Source organism: Passer domesticus, chromosome 1 (assembly GCF_036417665.1).
Source record: "Passer domesticus isolate bPasDom1 chromosome 1, bPasDom1.hap1, whole genome shotgun sequence".
Taxonomy (NCBI): domain Eukaryota; kingdom Metazoa; phylum Chordata; class Aves; order Passeriformes; family Passeridae; genus Passer; species Passer domesticus.
In genome coordinates, this window is record NC_087474.1 from 127,102,205 (window position 1) to 127,123,513 (window position 21,309).

A 21,309-nucleotide genomic window follows, 5' to 3' on the forward strand; every position below is an offset into this window, starting at 1 on the left:
ATTTATATACTTCCTGAAACCAATGATAAGGTTACTTTTTGTAAATCTCTGATAAAATTGCTGGATTTCCTTGTAATACTGGATTCTCAGTAGATCACTGGGAGAAAGAAATGCAGTAATTTGAAAGTTGGGATCCAGTGAAGTGTTTAACCCAACATAAGTGGAGGTTCAGAATATTTCCCAGTAATAAGGTAACTGTTTTGTTTTGGTTTTTTTCTTCTCTCTTTTTCTTACTTCTTTTTTTTTTTTTTCCCTTCAGCCAAATAGATTGAAGCAGTTTGGCTTCACAGCAAGAGCTTTTGAAGAGAAGTTACCTCCTGAAAGGCCCAGGGTGGCTTTCCAAACTCCAATGCCAGCCCGTTCAGCCTCTCCAGTGAATGAAGACTCTCAGAGTGATAAAGAATTTCAGAGGGGTGTAGTCAGCAGTCTTGGGGACATGGTAGCTCCCAGGTGCTTCACCATCATGTTCATTTTACATTTTAAATAAGATTGTTGTTTAGCATGTTATTACTGCTGAGATAGAGCTCAGTAGTAGTGTTGATCCTTCTCCAAGGAACTGATGAACGTAGAAATAATATTTTGATAATTAACAGAAAACTAACTGGAATAAACTTTTAATGTCAGTTTCCTCATAGTTTATTTGAAAGTGTCCATGGAGGCTGCATTATTTCTGGAGGCAGCTCTCTCATAGTGGATGTTAGTGTAGGATAAATTTGATCTGTAGAAATGATATCTCTCTCTGTAATACTGAATCATGTTGTGAGAATGCTTGGGCCCATGCCCTGCAGAGTCCATGTTTTCAGAAGGTTGGTATGGCACCAATTTGGCTCCTATTAATTAAGCAGTCTCCCAGGGCTGAGCTCAGAAATGCACTGTAGGCAAGGACAGCTTCCACTAGGTGCTGTGATTGTGACTAAACTGTTCAGGGAGAGAAGGAGCTTCAGGCACGTGGCTGAAGCTGCACTGTGCTATTCACCCTTTGACCAGATCTTGCCTTGTTTTCTTTACTGATGTAGCTAGGAAGTACCATTAATGAGCCACTTAAAGAAGGCGTGCTTGTTTTATGTTCTTTAGATCTCTGGAATAGTCTGGGTTCACCTACTACTCCCTCAGGGAAGGTTAATTCCCTGCTGAGACTCACTGCATCTTGTTCCTGCATGCCACTAATGAGAGATCTTCAGCTGACCTAAATTTAGAATATTTCTGTAATGAATTCTCTTTCTCTCCCTGGCCCTGCTCTATTCTCTTTCCCTCCCTCTCCTTCTCTCCTCCCCCACTTCTTCTGATGATATCTTTTCAGTTGTACAACATACTAAGGAATTATGTCCCTGTTTTCTTTAAGGCTTGCACCGTTGCCACCGCCTCCAGCACCAGTTTTGACAGACAACTATAAAACACCTTATGATGATGCTTATTACTTTTATGGGGCTAGGAATCCTTTGGATCCTGCTCTTGCATACTGTAAGTTGATGATTTTAGGTGGCTTGGTTCTTAGAGTGATGCATATGATTGCTTTTGGTCTAGTTAAATGATGAACAATGTAGAACTTGTAACAGCAAATTAAACCCATTTTTAAGATGTGTATTGAATGAAAAGGGCTTTTTCTTTCAATACTGTTTTTGAATAAAGTAATTTTCTCCAGCAGCAAAAAGGGCTGTGACTTGAACAAGCTTGAACAAGCTCTAGTCTCAGATTTTTTCCTTTTATGCCTCTCAGATAATTTTCTTTATAATATTTGTAATTAAAACATTATTTCCTAAAATCACTTAAATAATTAATTACATGTTTGTGTTGTTACAATTTCAGATATAATTATCAATATTTTAAAGATATTTATTAATATATTAAATGTATTAAAATAATGTATGAAGTGGTCTGCTTTTATATTTTAAGAACTCCTTTTTTGTCTGTCCTTTGCTTCATGATGATTTAATGATTGAAACTATTGTGATTTGTGTAGGGAGGGACTGAATTATGTGGCGTTTGTTTTTCTCTTTTTTCTTTTTTTTTTTTTTAGAGAAAAAATCAGAAATACTTTAAAATATTTTTGTGCTATCTTCATAGAAAAGGTAAAGGATAAAAAAACTTAGGAAAAAACTCTTTTACTAGTTGATTTGAATGACTTGGAAAGAATGAGGATGTGTCACCATTGAGCGAAGTAATTTAATTATGTTATTTGATGTAAAATATGTTAATGAGGTAATTTGTAAAATCTAAAGGGATTTAGTTGAATTTAAGAAATAGATTTGTACCTTGGCTTTGTATTTCTTGCTTTAGAGGGCATTAAGGGTTAGATGAGTTTGTTATAGAAGCTGAGAATTCTGTGTATTCTATACTCACAGAGTTTGAGTGGTAAACTCTCTTCTTTTAGATAATGACAAATATTTATATCTGAGCATTCAAAATTTAAAATATGGCTTGTTTTGTTTTTTTACTGTGCAGATGGTACAGGTATGATGGGAATGGAACCCACACCTAGTCTGGATCCTCCTTTAGGCCAAGTTCCAGTAGGGCAACCCATGTAAGTATTATCTATATTCATATTCTTTGTGTGTGTTTATATGTATTGATTTTTTTTTTTCATGTTGGTAATATTTTGCTGAGAACAGATATGCCTTTGAAATAAAATGTGTTAAAGACAGCTCTTCAAACTTCTAATCGAGGATTTCTATCTAGACAATAAAAGAATAATTCAGTGAACTGCTATTTTCATATGGATTTAAGAAATTGTTTAGGATTATAATCTGCCAGGCTATGGGAAACAACAGCTCTTAAATACTTCAGGAAAGGATGTAAAAAAATTTTTTACCCTACTCTGGACTCTGTGATGTTTTTCTTTTATATGTGTGATTTTTCAATTTAGAAATAACATTGGACAGAGGAACACAGGAGACAGACAAAGAAGCGTGGGAATGTATTCTGAAGAAAAAACAAAGCCTTCCAAAGAGGCAACATTATCTTATCAACAAGAATTACAACAGCAGGTACTGAGTGATAAAGCTTCTCACTCTTCATTCTTTTACTTTTTGACATATAATGGTTGTAACTATAGTACTCTTTCAGGGACTTCTATGTAGCTTACTAATGAAAGGCTTTTTGACTCTCCTTCCTCTGACCCTACTTCAGCTCATTTCAGCTCTTCAGATGGACAGTAAGCTCTCCAAATTTTTTGTCAAAGGCAGAGAGAATGTTAAGAATGTTACAGCAAACAGATCAGTTCCAGGAATGAACATAAGAACCTGCATCTTAAAAGGAATGGCTTGTATTGCTCTGATATTCTATTATTTCTATAATTATTAGGAACAGTGTAATTTCTGTAAGTTCTTCATGATCATTTGGACACTTATTCAAAGGTTTGCCTCATGTTTATTTCCAGTGTGCTTGTTGGTGGTGTCTTACTTCTTTTTAGCTTCTCTTTTGATAGACTAGGCAATTTTTTGGGGTCTCCTGTTCCAGTAGACATCTGAGTCCTACACTCACTTTAGTGGCCTTTTGCTGCTGCACCTTGTGGGAGTTTGTAGTTATAAAATGTTTTTGACCATGATGAAACACGTTACTTTTGCAGAAATTTTCCTAGAACCCAGTTCAGGGGCACTTAACATTTTCTTATTTTTTATGTCTTTCCTTAGTAGACATAAATAATACCTATAAAAATACTGTAGTTCTAATTATGTTTGTGCATAAGGGATAAAGGAAAGGCTGTCAACCAAGTAGAAATAAAGAATAGAATAACCATTTAGGAATAGTGTTAAATACTGTACATGTGGTTGTCTGAAGGCATTCAGAGAAGTTCTCTTTTCTCATTATAGTCCTAAGTAAGTATTACCTTCCTATATGAGAGACTGCACAATTTAACAGAAAAGTGTAATAAACACGGCATGATACAGTCTTTCATAGTTTTTATGGTTGAAAGCAGTTAGGATATTCTTCTTTTTGCATTAGATAAACCTGACTGATGATTTTTGTAAACATTTGAAGGGGCTAGATGGGTCTTTGTCTACTCATTATATCTCCTATGAAATTGTGATTGCTTGATGAAAGGATATTAAAAAATCATAGAGTGGCCTAGGTTGGAAGAGAGCTTAAAAATCATCTAGTTCCAACCCCACTGCCATGGACACCTTCCACTAGACCATGCTGTCTGATCCCTCCATCCAATATGACCTTGAACACCTCAGGGGATGGGGTATCCACAACTTCTCTGGGCAACCTGTTCCAATGCCTCACCACCCTCATTGTGTTTTATCTAATTATATTTATCTAATGAAATGTTTTTCTAACACACATGAGAAATAAACTTAAGAAAAATACATTAATATATTTCAAATGCATAAATAGTTAATATTTTAAAAGCTTTGAGTAAAAGATGGACTTTTTAACAGCTGTTCACTTTATAAATTCTGTAAATTAGGAGACTTAATTCCATGAATGATTTTGAAGAAAAAGAAGAACAAAGCATATGAACATTACTGTGTTACATAGATCATAGTGAATAACCACTGAAAACTATTTTATGAATGGTTATAGAATTGTGTAACATTCTTTTAAGGCATTTACTATTTGGAGTCATCTCCAGTCTACGTTTTGGTTGAACAAAACCTAGCAGATTGAGAGAAGTAAATGCAGTAATATTGTAGAATTTTGCCTTTTTAATTTTCAGCCAGTATAATCATCTGTATCAAAGATCCAAAGATATGGAACTTTTGATCTAGTGCAAATGTCACATGTGGACATTTCTGGAACTTGGCAGTTTTATGATGTGTAGGATGTTTCTCTGATTATGCACAACTGGACGAGCGCGTTTTGACAACAGAACTCAATGCACTGTCTGCAGTGTAGATGGTGATCTTTGGCTTTGCTTGCTGTAGATGAGGGAAATAAATAATGACAGCATTCAGTATTCTCTGTTAACTTTTTATTAAACTTCTACTTAATGTGATATTATTGTGGAACTGACTTTGGCTGGTTTGTTTTTAGATAAGAGAGAGAGAAGAGCGACGCAGACAAGAGCGAGAGGAGAAGGAGAAGTTAGAAGCAGAAATGAAGAATTACAATCCCTGGGGAAGAGGTGGTGGTGGTGCTCCTCTCAAAGATGCAGACGGAAATCTGATAAGTATGTTTGTGAAAATTATGGGTTGTCTTTTCAAGACTGATGTTTTCTTGCCCTCGTAAGGGCTCTATTCAGCCATATTATTCCTTGTTGGGTAACACTGGGAGCCCGTGACAAATAAGACTTGTTTCAAGGAGATGCACTCCACGAATAATAGAGTTGTTATTTTGATTTCTGTAGAAACATTCAAAGAGTACAATCCAAACAAAGTGGGAAACACAGGATATGTCAACTATAAGTGAAGATACAATGCAGTTGTAAAAGGAAAAGGAGGAAAACAAGCTGTCAGAATCATTTGCAATACAAAAATGTTAAAGTCTATTGTGCAATTTTTATTTAAGCATGTCCTAGGAACAGGTTTTTAGTTTTTTTGGTTTTTTTTTTTCTTTTTAAAAATGATTTCTAGGCTTAGAAATCTCTGTTTGTGATATGAAAAATGGAGATGGATTTATATAAATATACAAAGCTAAGTGGACTATTTTTACTTCCCAAAGTAACACTGCTGGTAAATGGTTATATGAAGAGCACTAAGCAGTAATGTTTTTTAAGGCTTGCTTTTTACCAAGTGCTGTTTTATACAAGATGGGAGTAGTGAGCTGGAAAGTAGCTATGATCCAGGTTGTTCATCTATGAACCTTCCAGTAAATTGTTAAATATTTACTGGATAACCATTTGTATACAAAAGTGATTAATTTTAGTTATAGTTTAGTTTAGTTTTAGTATGACACCTGATCAACATATGTCAAAATTAATAGTATATTTTGAGAATAGTGAGTAAAGTTTAAATGCTTTTTAAAGATTTTGTGACCAAATTACAAGTTTAGAAGCTTGTATTAAGGATCCAGGCTTGTGTTTGTCCTCAGGGCAGATAGAGGTGTTCATACTGCCTGAATTCAGGCACTGCATTTATGTGTTTGGCTTCTTCCTCTAGGCTTCAACAGTGGTGTGACTGGAAATCTAAAGGTCTCATACTGGCCTGAGCTCTGCACATAGCTGCTGAGAAGTTTATCTCTGTCTGTAAATGAGAAACCAAGACAGAGAAGCTTCTTACCCTGTTTTCTTGAATTAAATATGTAAAATACTTTTCCCACCATAGCTTGGCCTATGAGTCAAGTGTCATGAAACAGGAGATGCTTTCTGACATGTCTTTTGTATGTGGTGTGACTTATCATTTTATCCTCTTAAGAATGTCTGTAAATAGCTTTTGAGACTCTGATATATGGAAAGGCTGCGTTACAGAGAGGCATGGATTTTAAAGTTCTTGGAATCTGTGTGCTTAAATGACTACAGTAATTCATAATTATCAGAAACACTGTTTCAAAAGGTAATCTGGAAATTGTACAGTGCTTTTTTGTTTTGAAATGAGCCTTCTAAGTGTAGTATGGTAACATTTCAAAATCAGCTGAAATTAACATCTTTGATCAGGCACCATGTAAATTTTGATGAAATGTCACATAATGTTGATTTGCTTACATATTGAAATCTGCACCTGGATTATTACTGAAGACATGAAGACCAAAATATGCTTCAATGCTTCAATTGCACTTATTTCCCTCAACAGTAATTAGGGAGATTCAGTGCTTAAAATATCAATACTAAACTCAAAAGTATTTTACAGCTTTAAGGAGATAGAAGAAAGGGTAGTTTCTAAATATGTCAACACAGACTTGACAGTCAGTTTTGTCTTTGAGTTCTTTATCTTTCTGATTAATAGCATTTTGAGGTAGGGGAGAAGGGAGGTTTGCTGTGAAGAATCATTCCTGACAAAAGAAAAGTGACAAAGTGTATATTTTAATGTTAGTTAATAGAAGCTAATTATTAGAATCTCACCCTTAGCCTATGTATTCTTGTCTTTGCCTGAATTTTTTGTTCCCATAGCTGATATGCTCAGGAGAAGTGGAATCTGGTCAAAACCCCCTGTATTTTGGAGAATCTACAGTGAATATGTCTTTATGAGATTAAAACACTACAAACAGTTATTTCCCCTTTCCTTTAGCGGACTTGAATGTCATGCACAAGCGAAATGGAGAGGCATATCATAATCCAGAGGCAAGACTGTATGAAGATAAAAGGGCTATTGTTGACCTAAATTTGGCCTCCTCAAGACCTGAGAACTCAGAAGCATCTACAAATAAAATAGCAGGTTTTTAAGAATACTGTATTACCCCTCTAACTATCCATAAGTCTTAGTGATCAAAATCTTTTCCTCTTTCTGGTAGTCCTTTGATAGTGTTAGTGCTGTCCACCTGTGAAATCAGTACCATGCTCCTTTCCCAAATTTCTTCATTGCTGTTACTGTACTCTTAAAACCTTATCTGTCTTGTCAGTAATGATAACTAAAGCCGTTTTAGCCCTGAAGAGTCAGGATCAGTCTATTAGTTTTCCAGATTTCCTAATTAAATCTTTGTACGTGTTTGTCTTCTTTTTAAATGACACAGTAAAATACAGCTGTGTAGTAGGTGAGACTGTGGAATAAAAGGAGGTCTGCAGGTGTATGATGTTAGAGGTTAAGGTGAGATTGGTACAGTAACTAGCTTAACAAGTTCTAAACAGTTGCAGGTTGATTGGGTACGTATGGAGCCCTGTGTACTGCCTCCAAGTTCTAAGGATTTTGATATATTTTCATATTTTAAAGCTAATGCATGTTTATCTTCTTACATTGTTTGAGGCATCTAAATGAGAGCACTGTGTTACTCCAGATCTGTCCATAGTTTAGCATGGGCAAAGGCCAGGATTGGTGATGGTCTTCTCAGCTTAGATGCTACTTTTCCTTATCTTTGAATTGTTGCACTTCTTAATAAAGAATTTCATGGTATTACAATATACAGGTTGTATATTTAACCATTTAGTAAGAAGTGAAACAGGAAGGCTGTTAAAGTAATAATGTTAAACAGCCAAGAGCCCCCTGTTTAGATCACTTATTTTGGGATCAGAAGGTGGAGCACATCAGTGATGGAATCTTTATAGTCTTGCATGTTGAATTTAATCAGCCACGTAATAGGGTGGCTTTGTGTATGATTTGGTGGGTTTGGTTACTTGGTTTTGTGGGATTTTTGGTATACTGCCCTGTTAAAAGAGGAACCTGCAGGATAGTAGCTGGTACACAGCGGGCATTTTCCTTGATACTTTCCACAGTAACTTGTCTGTCTTGCACCCATGGCTTCTAAGTGGTGTATAAAATTTATTCTGCTTTTTTATATGGAAGTATCTCCATCATGAAAGAGCCACATGTAAATTTAGTTCCATTTTGGAAGGATTCAAGCATTGCTTCCATGTAAGGAAAAATAATCTCAAAGTGTACTCCTTGATATGCAAACACATGCTCCTAAGGCTAGGCTGTAGCAGTAAACATGTGCATTCCTATGGGAATACTTTAATGTGTTATTTATGCTTTCATCTGACTTGGGTGTTACCATATAGGGAAATGTAATGTTCATCTCAGCTCAGTGGAGCTATTGCTCTTGCACATCTTTGAGGGACTATCCTTCAGAGCAGACATGATAGGAGTGAAGAACATGCTGCATGAGCTGGAAAGTTAACACAACCCACTCTGCTTTTCCTTTACTTCGTTTCTTTCTCCTCTGCTTCTTGTAGGGATTCTGTTCTGCAAAACCTGCTCTGTGTGGTATCTGAATTAATCCTCCTATCTGGAGCTTTGGGGGTGGTATGGTTATGTTGTGGTCGTAACTCAGGGCTAAAAGAAACCTGACACTTCAAACTTGATAGTACAGAAAATACTTTATACTGACAGAATTCAGATTTCTGACTGCTTAGAATTTTATTTGCCAGTCTGGGGCTTTGCTTTTTGTAGCATCCTTTGCTATTTTGTGTAAACGTTTGTTCTGTTAGGATGCTCTGTTTTTAAAGAGTGAATAAACCTGAGGAACAGAACTGTATGTCTAAGTAAAAGGAATTGCATGCAGTAAAGCTATGAGGTGTAAAGTATTTGCTATTCTAATTAATTTGCAGGTAATGTTCTTAGATACTAAGCTGCAGATTGAACAGTAGAATAGATGACTTTACTAGGTGTTATTTTGTAGAAATGCAGCTCGATTGGGTGGTATTAAACAGTTAAAACCTGGCAATTATTGCAGGCAGAAAATGTAAGAACTCTCAAGCCCAGCTATAGCCTTGAGTTACGACTGCCATAAGCTTCCTTTTGAACCAAGTGTCTCAGATTCCCCCTTCCTCACTCTGGCTTCCTGTCTTAAGTTTGTTTGTCATCTGTAACCTTTTCCCCTCCCTTAGGTATTACATTTGCACAGGCCTCTCCTTTTGCTCGAGGTAATGTGTTTGGTGAACCTCCATCTCCAGAGCAGCTTAAGCGACAGGAATCCTACAAGAACTTCCTGCGTCTACAGGTGAATGCTTGTGCCAGATATCATCCCGTGAAATAAACTGTAAAGAGAGGGTTTACACTCAGGGTAAATCAACACTGCCCACCAAAGACCTTACCTGTGCTATCACAGCCAATTCTGCACACAAGAGATGTACTAAAAGCTACATACTATAGAGTTTCTTGGATTTTGGCTTACATAGTATCATTGCTTAGACAAGCATTTCTTAATAGTTGGCTTCTTTAATCTAGACTCTATTTTTTTTTTTTTTGAAGTACAGCTCTCTAAATATGGTGTTGAGTTCTGAAACTGTGCATAGAGTAAAGGTTTGCATGCATAAATGACTACAGAAACCAAGATGTTTGCCCTTGCAGGTCTACATGACAAAAATGCACATTTATCAAAATGAAATGGTGATCAGTCATAGTGTAGTTATTTATTGATGGGTATATAAAACCTAGTTGTTCCTCAACCAGCTTATGTCTTCTGTCCATAACATTTCACATTTAATCTTATGCTGCATTAAATATCAGTGGAATTAAATACCATTATCAAGGAAATAATAGATAATTTAAGAGACTACTAAAGTCACACAGTGTTTGATGTGGATCTCTTGAAAAGAAAAGATCAAGGGCTTTTTTCCATGCACAGGGCTGCCAAATAGAGTAAAGAATGGGCAGAACTTTTGCTTCAGTAAGTCAACACTTTGTCTAATAATACTGCAGTTGTGGAATGGAAAAAGATAATTACCATATCTTTTTGGTTTCCTATCTTCCATTATTTAATCAGTGAATAAAAGTGTTACTTCACTACATTCTGAATAGAGCAATAGTTAGGAAATACTCTGGTTTTACTAGTACTGTTTATAAGTAGTTTTCCTGTAGAGGAGTGGCTCTGATGGCCAAAAAGTAATAGTAAAATAGAATCTCATTTTAAGGGAATTCTGAAGCTGAAATATAGGACAGGCTCTAGGATTCTTTTGGTTGCACCATATAGCTTTTGATTTTGCAAGTAGGTACTGCAAAACTCATGGTGGTAAATGTTGTTAATCAGACTGTTACTGGCTATTGACAGTTGAATACTTCTTTTGTTTTAAAGATTGAAGAAAAGAGACGTAGGGAAGAAGCAGAGCGAGAAAAACTTAGAATAGAAGAAGAAAAAGAGGAAAAACGACTTGCAGAGCAGAGGATGAGGATTCAAAAAGCATATGAAGAGGAACTAGAGGAGAAAAGGAGGAAAGATGAGGAGGTGTAGTATTTTGATACTTTGATTTCTTTCCATCCTAAACTAACCCTTTCTAAAATTTGTTGTGTGGAAGGTAAGCCGAGAAGTGTCCTGTGAATTGGTCTTTGCTTTTAAGTGGTCTGCATTAGTCAGAGGAGAGGTGGAAGATTGTCAGCATTAACTAGCTCATTCTTCTCACTCTTCATGCCATACTACAAACTTGAAGTATTGTTAATTCTTTCAGGAAAAAAACCTGTAATTTTGTAAATGACACTGGTGCTCTCTTTTCTAAAAGAAATTGGTGGTAAGGCCAAATTATCAAATTGGTGAATTAAAAAAATATCATTCCAGGTTTTGTCTTAAATCTAGTTCTTATAGAATTTTTTGAAAAATGTACCTATGCAGGAATATTTTGTAAAGACTTTTTTTGAATTGGCCAAGAGAATTTGTTTTGGACGAATGCCAAGCACATCTAGTGAATGCTTTTCACGGATGTAAATTCAAACCTAAATCAATACCCATGGATTTAATTCACGGGTAATTCATACCCCAAATTTTTATTTCTTGGGTTTGCATTTTTTAATAAATTTGCATTATTTAGAATGTAATAAATAATTGTAGGAAGAGCACACAAGGCTATCAGAGAAGGAAGAGTCTTTTAGTGCCCTGGGGGATTATGGAAGATAAGATTAGGATGTAGGACTTGAAAATTTCTAAGATGGAACATTTATCTTGTATTCTAAATTCTCCTTCCCTAGTATGAGCAGATTTGTTGGATGAGCCTTGTCTTCTGGATACCACAGCTGCTGTGGCAGAGAGTAGGGAGCTACCTGGTGTCATTGCTATTCAGTCACACGACTAAAACTGAGACCAGATGATAATTTCTCTGTGGTCTTGTGATATTGTGGTGCATGTCTGCAGTATGTTTGTTATTTCATTTCCAAAAATTAGTATGAATCCTAATTTCTGGAAATGACTCCTACAGTTTAGCCTTAGCTGATGGCAGATCTGAGGGTCACAAACTGGTGTTTATAGAAGTTATTAGGAATTCTCTTTCATGACGTTAGCAGACCCAGGGCTGCTGCTGTTTGATATTTACATGAGATATATTTTAATTTGGATATTTGAAGTCAGACTAATGAAGTATGCTTTTTTATTTCATACTAATCACTTGGATGTGTAGTTTTAACTTATCAAAGAGAAAGAAAGCAAATTATTAAATGAGCCTTTTTAATGTATTAATTATGTTACAGCGAAGATTGAAAAATAAAGAAATAATTCAATTAGGTGAAGAAAGGAGAAAAGAGGCAGAAAAACAAGGAAAAGAAAAAGAAGAAAAGCGAGAGGAACAGCTCAGACAATATTTTGAGAAAAAAGAGAAGGAAGAGGAAAAGAAGATGGTATGTTTAAGTGACTTTTCTTAGAAAACTTTAAAAAACAACTGGATTTTAAGAAAATCACATGATTTCTTAGACCTCTGCCTTCAGTGTTGTTCCCCTCTCAGTTTATCAAACTGCAGTATACTTAATGCACAGAGAACAGCTGATGGAAAAATCAGTCATACTGCAGTAGAAACTTACCTTGTAGATCAAATTTGCATTAAAAAACAGGAAAAGCAAGATGAATAATTTGCACTCAATTTTTATATCTGCTGTGAAAGTGTGACCTGCATTTGCTGAGGTATAAATATAAATAAAATTGTTTATTGGAGGACTGGTAGGACTGTTCATCTTAAAAAAATCATGTTTTTGGTAATTTAATTATTTTCCTTTGACCTGGATGATGTAAGAAATCCATTGCATAGAATTCTGATGGACAAAATCTAAGTAAATTTGTACTGAATTTCTGTAATTTCTCTAAAATAGACAGACATAAAGGAAATGTCTAGAGGAAAAAAGATCTATAACTGAAATATAAATTTAGAAAAAAACACCCTGCAGCATAGAAAAAAAGTATTAAAATTTCTATAGGTAGAGAACAAAAATCACATTTAATAATTTTTGCAGTCATTTTATGCACTTAGGAACATTTCTTTCTGTCAAAGGGAAAACACTAACAAAACTGCCTGTCCAAAATAACACTTTATTGAGGAGCTACAAGGATGTAGTTTCAGTCTTGGTTTCTTCCCTGCAGTTGTCACGACAATCTTCACCCGTCGTTCCCGCTCTGCAGAACAAATCAGTGAGAAAAGAGGAAAGGATTCCCTCTGCTGAGAGCCGTCTGTCTTACTGTGCACAAGTATGTTATAGCACAAGATTGTTAGAGCAAACTTTACTGGTTTATTTAAGAAAGTACCGTGTGTTAAATCATGCCAGGTTTTTATAATTTGCCAGTTATTACTGCAATGCCACGGATAACGAGACAGTCTTTACATCAATCAGTCTTGGAGGTCTGAAATTTAAAGTTCAAATTTTATTTCAGGTGTTGAAGATTTTTTTTTTGGTGGTGTGTTATTTTAGTTTTTTTTTCTGCATGTGCATTTTCTGTAGGAATGAGTACCTCATTTTGGAGAGGACATACACTGTCCAGACCCTTACCAGGGGTCTGATGATCTCAAGATTTAGGATAAGAAAGTTTACATATAATCTAGCAGCTCATTGTTTTCACTCGCAGAAGAACTTCGCTCAGGCATGAAGTTTAATGTTGATTTCAGTAGCTACTGACATTCTTGTGTAATCTTTGTTTTTCAAAGTACGAGAAGATTATTACTTTTAATATGCTTTGCTTTCTTCTCTGCATCATAAATGACTTACAGTAGTGGTGCTGAGACCTCTCATTTCTTTTACTTGATAGTCTTCTCTGGGGCTTTTTTGGCTTTTAAAATAAACTTCTCCTAGAAGAGAGTAGATTAAATAATTGCTTATGACATTTGGATCTCAGGCCAGATTTCTGTCTTTTTATTGAGAAAGTGTTTGGTTTTTTTTACCAACTCTTTGTCTGAACTGAGCTAATACTTCATAGTGCAGTTTCAGAGAATATTTTGTGTCACACTTTAAACCATTGCTATCCCTAAATTTCCTAAATGTGAAGAATGCTCTGGAGATAGGTCAGTTTATTTCTTTAGCAGTACTTGGAATAGATTTGTTTAGAACTCTGAATAGTGCATTATAGGTATTCTCATAGTAATTTGGATTATACATAGAAAGATCAGATTAAAAAATAACCTTAGGCATTCACAACCTGTAAGGTTACTGTTCTGATTTCCAACTATTAATGTAAATTAGCTGTAAAATAAGGAAATAAAATGTACTGCAATTTTTTCCTTTTACAAATGACATTTCATGTTGATGATGATCACTAGGATCCTCCACAGCCCAGAGCTCCTTCTCCACCTGTCCCTGCTAGAAGAAATCAGCTGCGTTCATTAGGTGGGTATTTGTCTTCCTTGCAAACTCACTTTCTATTACAACAAACCCTTCTCTGTTACAGATCCTTTTCTTGCCTGCAAAAGAAGAGTCTTTTAAAGTTTGCATTTCTGTCTCGGTGTTTTCTCTCTCTTAGTACTATTAATATATTACTGTGATATGTCTGAATTTTTAACACAAAATAAAAATGCATTCATTATGCATCATCATAAGGAAACATGTTGTTGTAAAAACTCTGATAATGGAATAACCTGCATAGGAAGTGCTGGATCTCTTGGAACAGGGTACCACTGTGACCAGAATATGGCAAAATGGGAAAGTTTTGGAGTAAGGGATTAGACCAAAAGAGTGTAGAGCATTGCAGCTCTAACTCTTAAATTCTACCTACTTTTGTTAGTCTGCCTAATCCTCTCCTCATTCCTCTTAGCTGTCACTGGTTGTTCCAAATTCAGATGTGCTGGAAGGATGTCCTTTGTTTCTTTTAATATTAGTTGCCCTGGAAATATGTGGGTGGAAAGCAGTAATCTTTCTGCTGATACTTTTTTTTTTTTACAAGTATATAAGAAACAACACATGAAATCTAGCAGTAAGTGATTTTCTACAAATGCTGCTAGCCTGCAGCAGAAAGTACCTGAGGCCATTCCAGGGATTTGTGGATTTTCCACTAAATGGAAGGCAGAGTGGTTCTAAATTAAGCCTTTGGAAATTGATTGACTCAGACCTGTCACGAGAGAAATAAAGACATATTAACTGAGTCTCGTTTCTGAGGATTTAAACTAGTAAGACTTGCCTGCTAAGTTCTGGACACTAAAGTCTAAAAGTCAGTCAAATATCCAACTATAAGTATGTTATTTGGAAAATGAGGAATTTCTGGAACTGGTTTAACTTGTGGAGGAATGCTGTCCTGACCACAAAATACAGCATAGACCCAAAGCAGGTCTGAAAAGTCAACATGAGCATGTAATAAAAATTGAAGTTAGAACTCTTGACCACTTAAGAGAATCTGCACTAGGCAGACAGATATCCAACACTGAGTCAGGACAAAAAAAAAAGATGTTGAGTGTTTGCAGATACCACTGCAGTTCTTGTTATCTGAGGACTGTGTAGGTTTGCATATTTCAGATTAAGGCTATTTGCTGGCAACACCCACTTGTATTCCATAGCTTTTCCTTTTTTAAATACAGCGAAACACTTCCAGTGACATTTGTATGTTTTCTGCTGTTCAGGGGTTCTGGTCCTTATGCTGTCTCAAAATATAAACTCTGATCTTATTTCTGGTGTATGAAATATTGTGATTCTTGTGTTTGTACAATCCTTGTTTTTAGTAACATTTCCTCATATCTATTTTTCCCTTTATTTTTTACTTATGTTTATAAGTAGACAGCAAAGTTGCTCTGACATGGCTTATTTTTAAATTATTTGTGCTAAATTCCAGAGGAAAGGAAGAATGTGATCAATGAATTATCAGAGATGAGGAAACAGCTTCGTAGTGAAGAGAGGCGCCTGCAGGAGCAGTTGTTAAATGTGGCCAGTCATGATAATGTACCAATTACACGGTGAGAATTTAATCTTCTGTTTCAAAAGCTCGATTTTCCACAGGAGCTTACTGTGTGTTACTAGCTGGTATTAGTTGACTAATATACATGAGTAGAATGAAAATATCAAGGTAGAACTTGTATATATTTTTAACTTATTTTTCTAATGTGTTTGGGATTTTTCCAAGACTCTTCCTAAAATTTATGAATGGCTGTACTGGTGAGATAGGAAATTGCAATGCTCTGTCTTGAAGAGTGGCCCAAAACAGATGTCTAAGGCAGAATTACCTCTCATTACCTTTCTTTTCTAGGGCATAATTTGTGCCTGTGAACTGCAGTACTACAGCTGCTGAATATGCTTATGAATACTGTACTGTTGAGGAAGTACTTTCTTTCATACTTTATTTAATAAATTTGGTTTGCTTCCAAAATGTATTAGCTAATCATACCAATTAGCTGGAAAAGACACATCTAATTACCAGCCTTAGTTCTACTCTGTAAAGTATGAGGGATTTTTTATTTTAAGTAGGTTATCTTTTTTATAACACAGTATGCAGTGTAGTGTCATTACTTTCAAATTTATTTTCCTGTTTTGATAGTTTTATTTAAAGATAAAAGATCTGAACATTTTCAGTATTTTATTTCCATCCAGCTCATTAACAGCATGGTGTTAAATTGCTTTTTGCTTGTTTTTCAAACCTGTCAAGCAGGAGGAGAGAGAAGAATCCAAGGGACATATTTGAGATGGCCAGGCTTCGTCTGCACGCTCCAGTTCGGCGACCTTCCTTGAAGGAGGCACCAGATCCTGTCAATATGCAGAATATCTGGGAATTTAATGAACTAAAATACAAAGGCAGGTAGATCTTCCTGTTACTGATGAAGAAGGGTAGGGAAACATCTGTCCTTCTCCTCTATCTTCCATTCCACGCTGGATTTAAAGACAAAAATAAAAATCAGGCTCTTCATGAGCTGCTGGACATGCAATGCACTTTGTGGGCAGTATTTTGTTTGTGTGTGTCTCTCTCTCTGTGGGGCTGTTCCTGCAATTCCATGGAATTCTTGGCCTCACAATGCTGTGTCATCACTTGTAGCACTGACCTGTCTTCTAGTCCCTACTGTTTAAACTTCTTGTCCATTTGATATCATGGTGTTATTGAAAGTAGACTGAGTTTGACTTTTTACCAACCAACAAATAAGGTTTCTGTGTAACTTTCTGTTTATTCTTTACCAGAAAACATGTATTTTTAATATAGTAAGATTGTAAAATCATTGCTAAGTTTTTGCTCATCCTCTTGGCCGTTGCCACTATTATTTTTAATGTTTTTTTTATTACTTAGATATTTCTTTAAAAATGCTTTTCAGAAATGTTAATTTAGAGAATAAATGTAAATTTCATATCTTTGCTCTAGATTCTGAAACACGTATGGTCTTGAGGCACATGTATCCTGATCCTCCAAAAGATGACCAGACTCTAGAGATTCAACAGCAGGCACTGTTGAGGGAGCAGCAGAGGAAACTTGACAAATTGAGAATGAGGAGAGAAACAGAAGGTAAGGAATGAATGCTCTGAGATAAACAAAAATCTTTGAAATTATGTAGGGTGTATTTGATAAGAATTAAAACCCACTAACACTAGTTTTACTTCTTTCAAGTGCACTGTCAGCACTGCAGTACAAAACTTTAAAACACCAGAACTCTGAAAGTCTATCATAATGTAAACATAAAAATGATAGAGTGTTTGGGGGAGCTTTTGTGGTTTTGTACTTAGTTTTGGGGTTTTTTAATGACTTGTGACTGTTTCTCTTTGGTTCCCTGGAAGTAATTTGACTAGTGCCACATACTTCAAAACTTCTAAAGGAAAAGTAGTTTTGTTACTGTTTCTTGGAGAAAACTACAGAGCAGTGAAACTCCTTTGCTGAACTGTGGAAAAAATGCTAGCAGCTGAGTTCCATGGAGCAATTCTTGAGTTCTCATGGAGGAAGTAGGATGGCTTTGAACTGTGAATGGATTAAAATACAGCAGTGTATCTTCACCTTGATCTCCTTTTAAGGGATGAAATTTTTTTCTATTTCCATTATCTTGGGTTGATTTATTTTAAAGTTTCAGAAACCTGTATCCATAAAAAGCCTTTGCTTTAGAAACCACATGTGAGATACTGTAACTACTTGGAGGTTCTGGAAGGAAAATGTTGCTTGTATCACTAAATAGACGTGGTCCTAAGATAGTAAACATTGGCAGCCTAGCATGGAAAATATTTTGGCTGCATATTGCAGAAGCAGTGAAGAGTAGATGTATTATCCCTTTTTTTGCAGGCTACAATTAATTCCAAAGGTAAGGTTCATTTAGGTATCTTACAAACAGTAGTGAAAGAGCAGTATTTCCAGTTGTTTTAGAGGATATTTAAAATGATAATGAGAGTTGCTTAAACCTATACAAATGAACTCAGTTTTGAGTGCAAGATTCAGATTTCTTGGAAGAGTGTTTGCCTTTGTAATTCAGAGGCCTACCTAAATTTTTGAAGAGAAAGTAACTTTATTTCTGTGGTGGCTTAGCCTTTGCTAGCAGCCAGACTCCCACGTGGCTGCTCTCTTGCTTATGTCTCCTCACTCCTGTCCTTTGGGGAAAAGGAAGAATAAAGCTTGTTGGCCAAGGTGCAGATGGGGAGATTGATTAGCAGCTGCTGTTGTGGGCAAAACAGATCTGACTTGGGGAAATTTAACCTAATTACTATAAGCCTAAATATTTGATTTCTGACTTTGAGTAGCAGAAAATAAAAAGCATGAAGCCTGCACCTTTTCTGCCCCTTTCCTGTTCCCAGTTTCACTCCTTCATTCTCAGTGTCCCTGCTCCCCTTCCTTGCTACCACCCCAGGTACCAATTACTTCTGTGATGCAATGAGTGATGTCAGGCTTGGGAAGGGGCCATTTTGGTCATTACACAGCAGTTTCTCTGCTGCTTCTGTCTTCTTGCACCTCTCAATCTGCTCTACTGATAGAGTAGATAGTGTCCTTCAGGAGCTGCATGGGAATCTCTGCTCTGGCACTTGAGGACTTCCTCCTTCTCCTCTGGCCTTGGTGCCTCCAGGGCTGCTTCTCACAGATTCGTCCTCAATCCTACTGCCATGCTTTGATTTGCCCTTTCTCAAATTTGTTTACAGAGGCATCACAAACATGACTGATAGGCCCTGCTGTGTCCTGCAGCAGCTCCATTGTGGCAACAGCTGTGCCCAGCACAGGGTATCCCCTGGCATCTTCCCACAGCCCCCCACCTTGCCACAGTCACCCATGGAATTGCTCCTTAGACTTTATTAGCCTTAGGTGAAATCTGGACATTAAATAAAACCAAGCACATGAGGAAGGAAAATATTTACATTTGTGCATGCTGCTTTGGAAAAACTGAATGTCTTTTCTGGCCACTGGTGCTTTGAGGCTTGCACCTGTTAGCTGCTGCCAGACCTGTAAGATTAGCAGAATTGATAGCAAGTTGTGAAGGGTGTCAGCTGTGTTTTGTTCAGTATCCAGCTGAGTGTTAAAGATGATTCCTGTTCTATCTTGGACAGATGAGCTGGTGTTCAGGAAATGTGGGCCATACAGCTTATGGATAATTGAACATCACAGTTGCAAATAAGCACATCTGTATCACATTCTGTGTTAATTATATGGTTGTGAGTACCTTTTAATGCCTAAATGGAATGTATAGGCTTGACTTCAATCTTCCTCTTTGTGAGATTGACTGAAATGCTGAAAAATAATTCACTGGCTTCAGCTGAGATCTCTCTGGGGCTTGGTTCTGGTTTTCTGCCATTAGAATATTTTAGTAGACCAGTCTGAAAAAGTTTTAATTTCATGTTTAAATTTTAATTTTTCATTAATCTCAAGCACATGGAGTCATTGAGACTTCTGCTAATGGATAATGTAGGTTTCCATGATGACATCTGAGGAAAGGCCTCTTCAGGTTAGCTTAGATTAGTTGACAGATAGGCAGCTGATTTTTATAAGTATTTTCTACTTATGCTTCTAAAGGTTCCTTAAACAGCTTTTTCTCTTTCTCTCTACTACTGCTTTACAACATCATTTAACTTTATAGTCTGTCACGGAGTACCTAGCAAGAGAATTAGTTCCATCTCTCTGTTTCCAGTTTATTTTCCTCAGAGACAAATTCATCACCTTCCTCTCGCTGAAACTAGATGAGTGGTTTTATTGTCTGATTTAAGGCAGCAAGCAAGATGAATTAAAGCAGTATGTACTTTTATACTGTGAGTGAAATAATGTGTTATGGGCTGTTGTGGCAAAGGCATACCTTTTTACCCACACTATGTGTAAGCAGTGTTCTTTGCCTTACATGCTTTTTATAGAGTTTTCCCTCTGATATGTTTGTTTTCCTCTTTATGTGATAGAGGAATATGTTGGCTGTTAATGAAACTATAAACTGAAAAATCAGTGTTTTAAATCCGCCAAGTTTTTAAATGCTAGCTGTGTCCTGATAAAGGAGACAGTTTTTGCAGACTTCTGGATGATTATTATTCTGGGGAATGTGAGGGAGAGCTCCAAGGGCAGGTTTGGTGTTGCTGTGCTGCAGTGCTGGGTGCTGCTTGGCTGGAGCAGTGTGACAGGGATGGGCTGGGGGTCAGGCCAGGAGGACTGACAGCCCTTGTGCTCTGATGCTGGACAGAAGGTCAGCTACACACTGAGTAAGGTGTTGTTTCTTGAATCTCTGCCTCAAAACCAATCTAATAAAATAATTTATTTGAAAACTTAAACTAAATAAGAAAAGTAACTTCAGTTCTGCTTCTTTGCATTTCCAGCATGCATTGGGTCACTGTCAGCTTAACTTTCAGGATGGTTCTCTGTGCTCTCCAGAACTGAGTTTATCCTGAGATAAAAGCATATATATTCTTATCACTTTCCTCTCTGAAACAATCTCTGTCTGTTTCAACTTCTCTTTGAAGGCTGGAAGTGTGGTGTGCTTAGCATGTTGAATGTACATTTACTCTTGGGCTTTTCTGCAGTCCCTGCTGTGGTTGTTATTCCCTGCCAGGAGCCAAAAAACAGATTAGAAGTAATAGACTACAGATTTCTGTTTGATTTCTCTGATTCTACTTAAATTTACATAAGGAAACTGGAATAATTGTTGCATTCAAATATTTTAAAAACCTATTCCTTCAGCACAATATATGTATATTTAAAGATGAGATGCATACTGATCTTCATTTTTGCAATAATAAGCTGATAAAATATGTTTTGTTATTAATTATTTTTATGTCAATCCTGTCATTTTGGCTCTTGTCTATGTAGCTTTTGATGATCAAGAGGATTCTGCTTTGGACAGCTACCCACAAACCATGGGCCTGGTAAGAATAAAATATTTTTTATTATATTACTTTTTCAAGTGTGAGAAATGTTGTGTCTTTCACTGATTTGGAGAAAGGAATGACAGTTAACAAGACAGCAAACTCATTTACTTCTTTTTCTGGTCCACACCAACAACAGCTTCTTTAAACTTGACATACAAGTTGCTTATCTTTGTATATAGAGATGGTCTGATTCTTTAACTCTCTTCCTTTTATATTCATTGGTACTTATTTTATATTCATATGATGTTAGAATGCTGTCTGGGGGTGAGAATTAGTAGAAAAAGCCAAGCCAGAAGCAGTTGCTCTGAATTCGGGTGGTTTAAGTGATGCACTTGGCCAGTCAAGAATTGGATCTGTTCTCAGATCAAGCTTTTATTTTCTGACT

At 36.3% G+C, this 21,309-nt stretch overlaps 1 protein-coding gene across 12 annotated transcripts in view; it reads left to right on the forward strand.

Moving 5' to 3' along the window:
• CSPP1 (centrosome and spindle pole associated protein 1) overlaps positions 1-21,309 on the forward strand; it is a 61,585-nt gene that overhangs the window by 30,759 nt on the left and 9,517 nt on the right. For 9 of the 12 annotated variants that reach the window (XM_064388359.1, XM_064388397.1, XM_064388351.1 and 6 more), the window contains 15 exons: positions 260-450; positions 1,343-1,461; positions 2,443-2,521; positions 2,864-2,984; positions 4,978-5,113; positions 7,107-7,253; positions 9,359-9,471; positions 10,546-10,695; positions 11,925-12,071; positions 12,805-12,909; positions 13,973-14,039; positions 15,472-15,592; positions 16,279-16,424; positions 16,981-17,121; positions 20,866-20,921. In XM_064388359.1, the coding sequence (XP_064244429.1) occupies positions 260-450; positions 1,343-1,461; positions 2,443-2,521; positions 2,864-2,984; positions 4,978-5,113; positions 7,107-7,253; positions 9,359-9,471; positions 10,546-10,695; positions 11,925-12,071; positions 12,805-12,909; positions 13,973-14,039; positions 15,472-15,592; positions 16,279-16,424; positions 16,981-17,121; positions 20,866-20,921 (1,839 nt within the window). The remainder of the gene's footprint in view (positions 1-259; positions 451-1,342; positions 1,462-2,442; positions 2,522-2,863; positions 2,985-4,977; positions 5,114-7,106; positions 7,254-9,358; positions 9,472-10,545; positions 10,696-11,924; positions 12,072-12,804; positions 12,910-13,972; positions 14,040-15,471; positions 15,593-16,278; positions 16,425-16,980; positions 17,122-20,865; positions 20,922-21,309) is intronic. The other 3 variants (XM_064388410.1, XM_064388437.1, XM_064388383.1) reach the window with 2 other exon arrangements.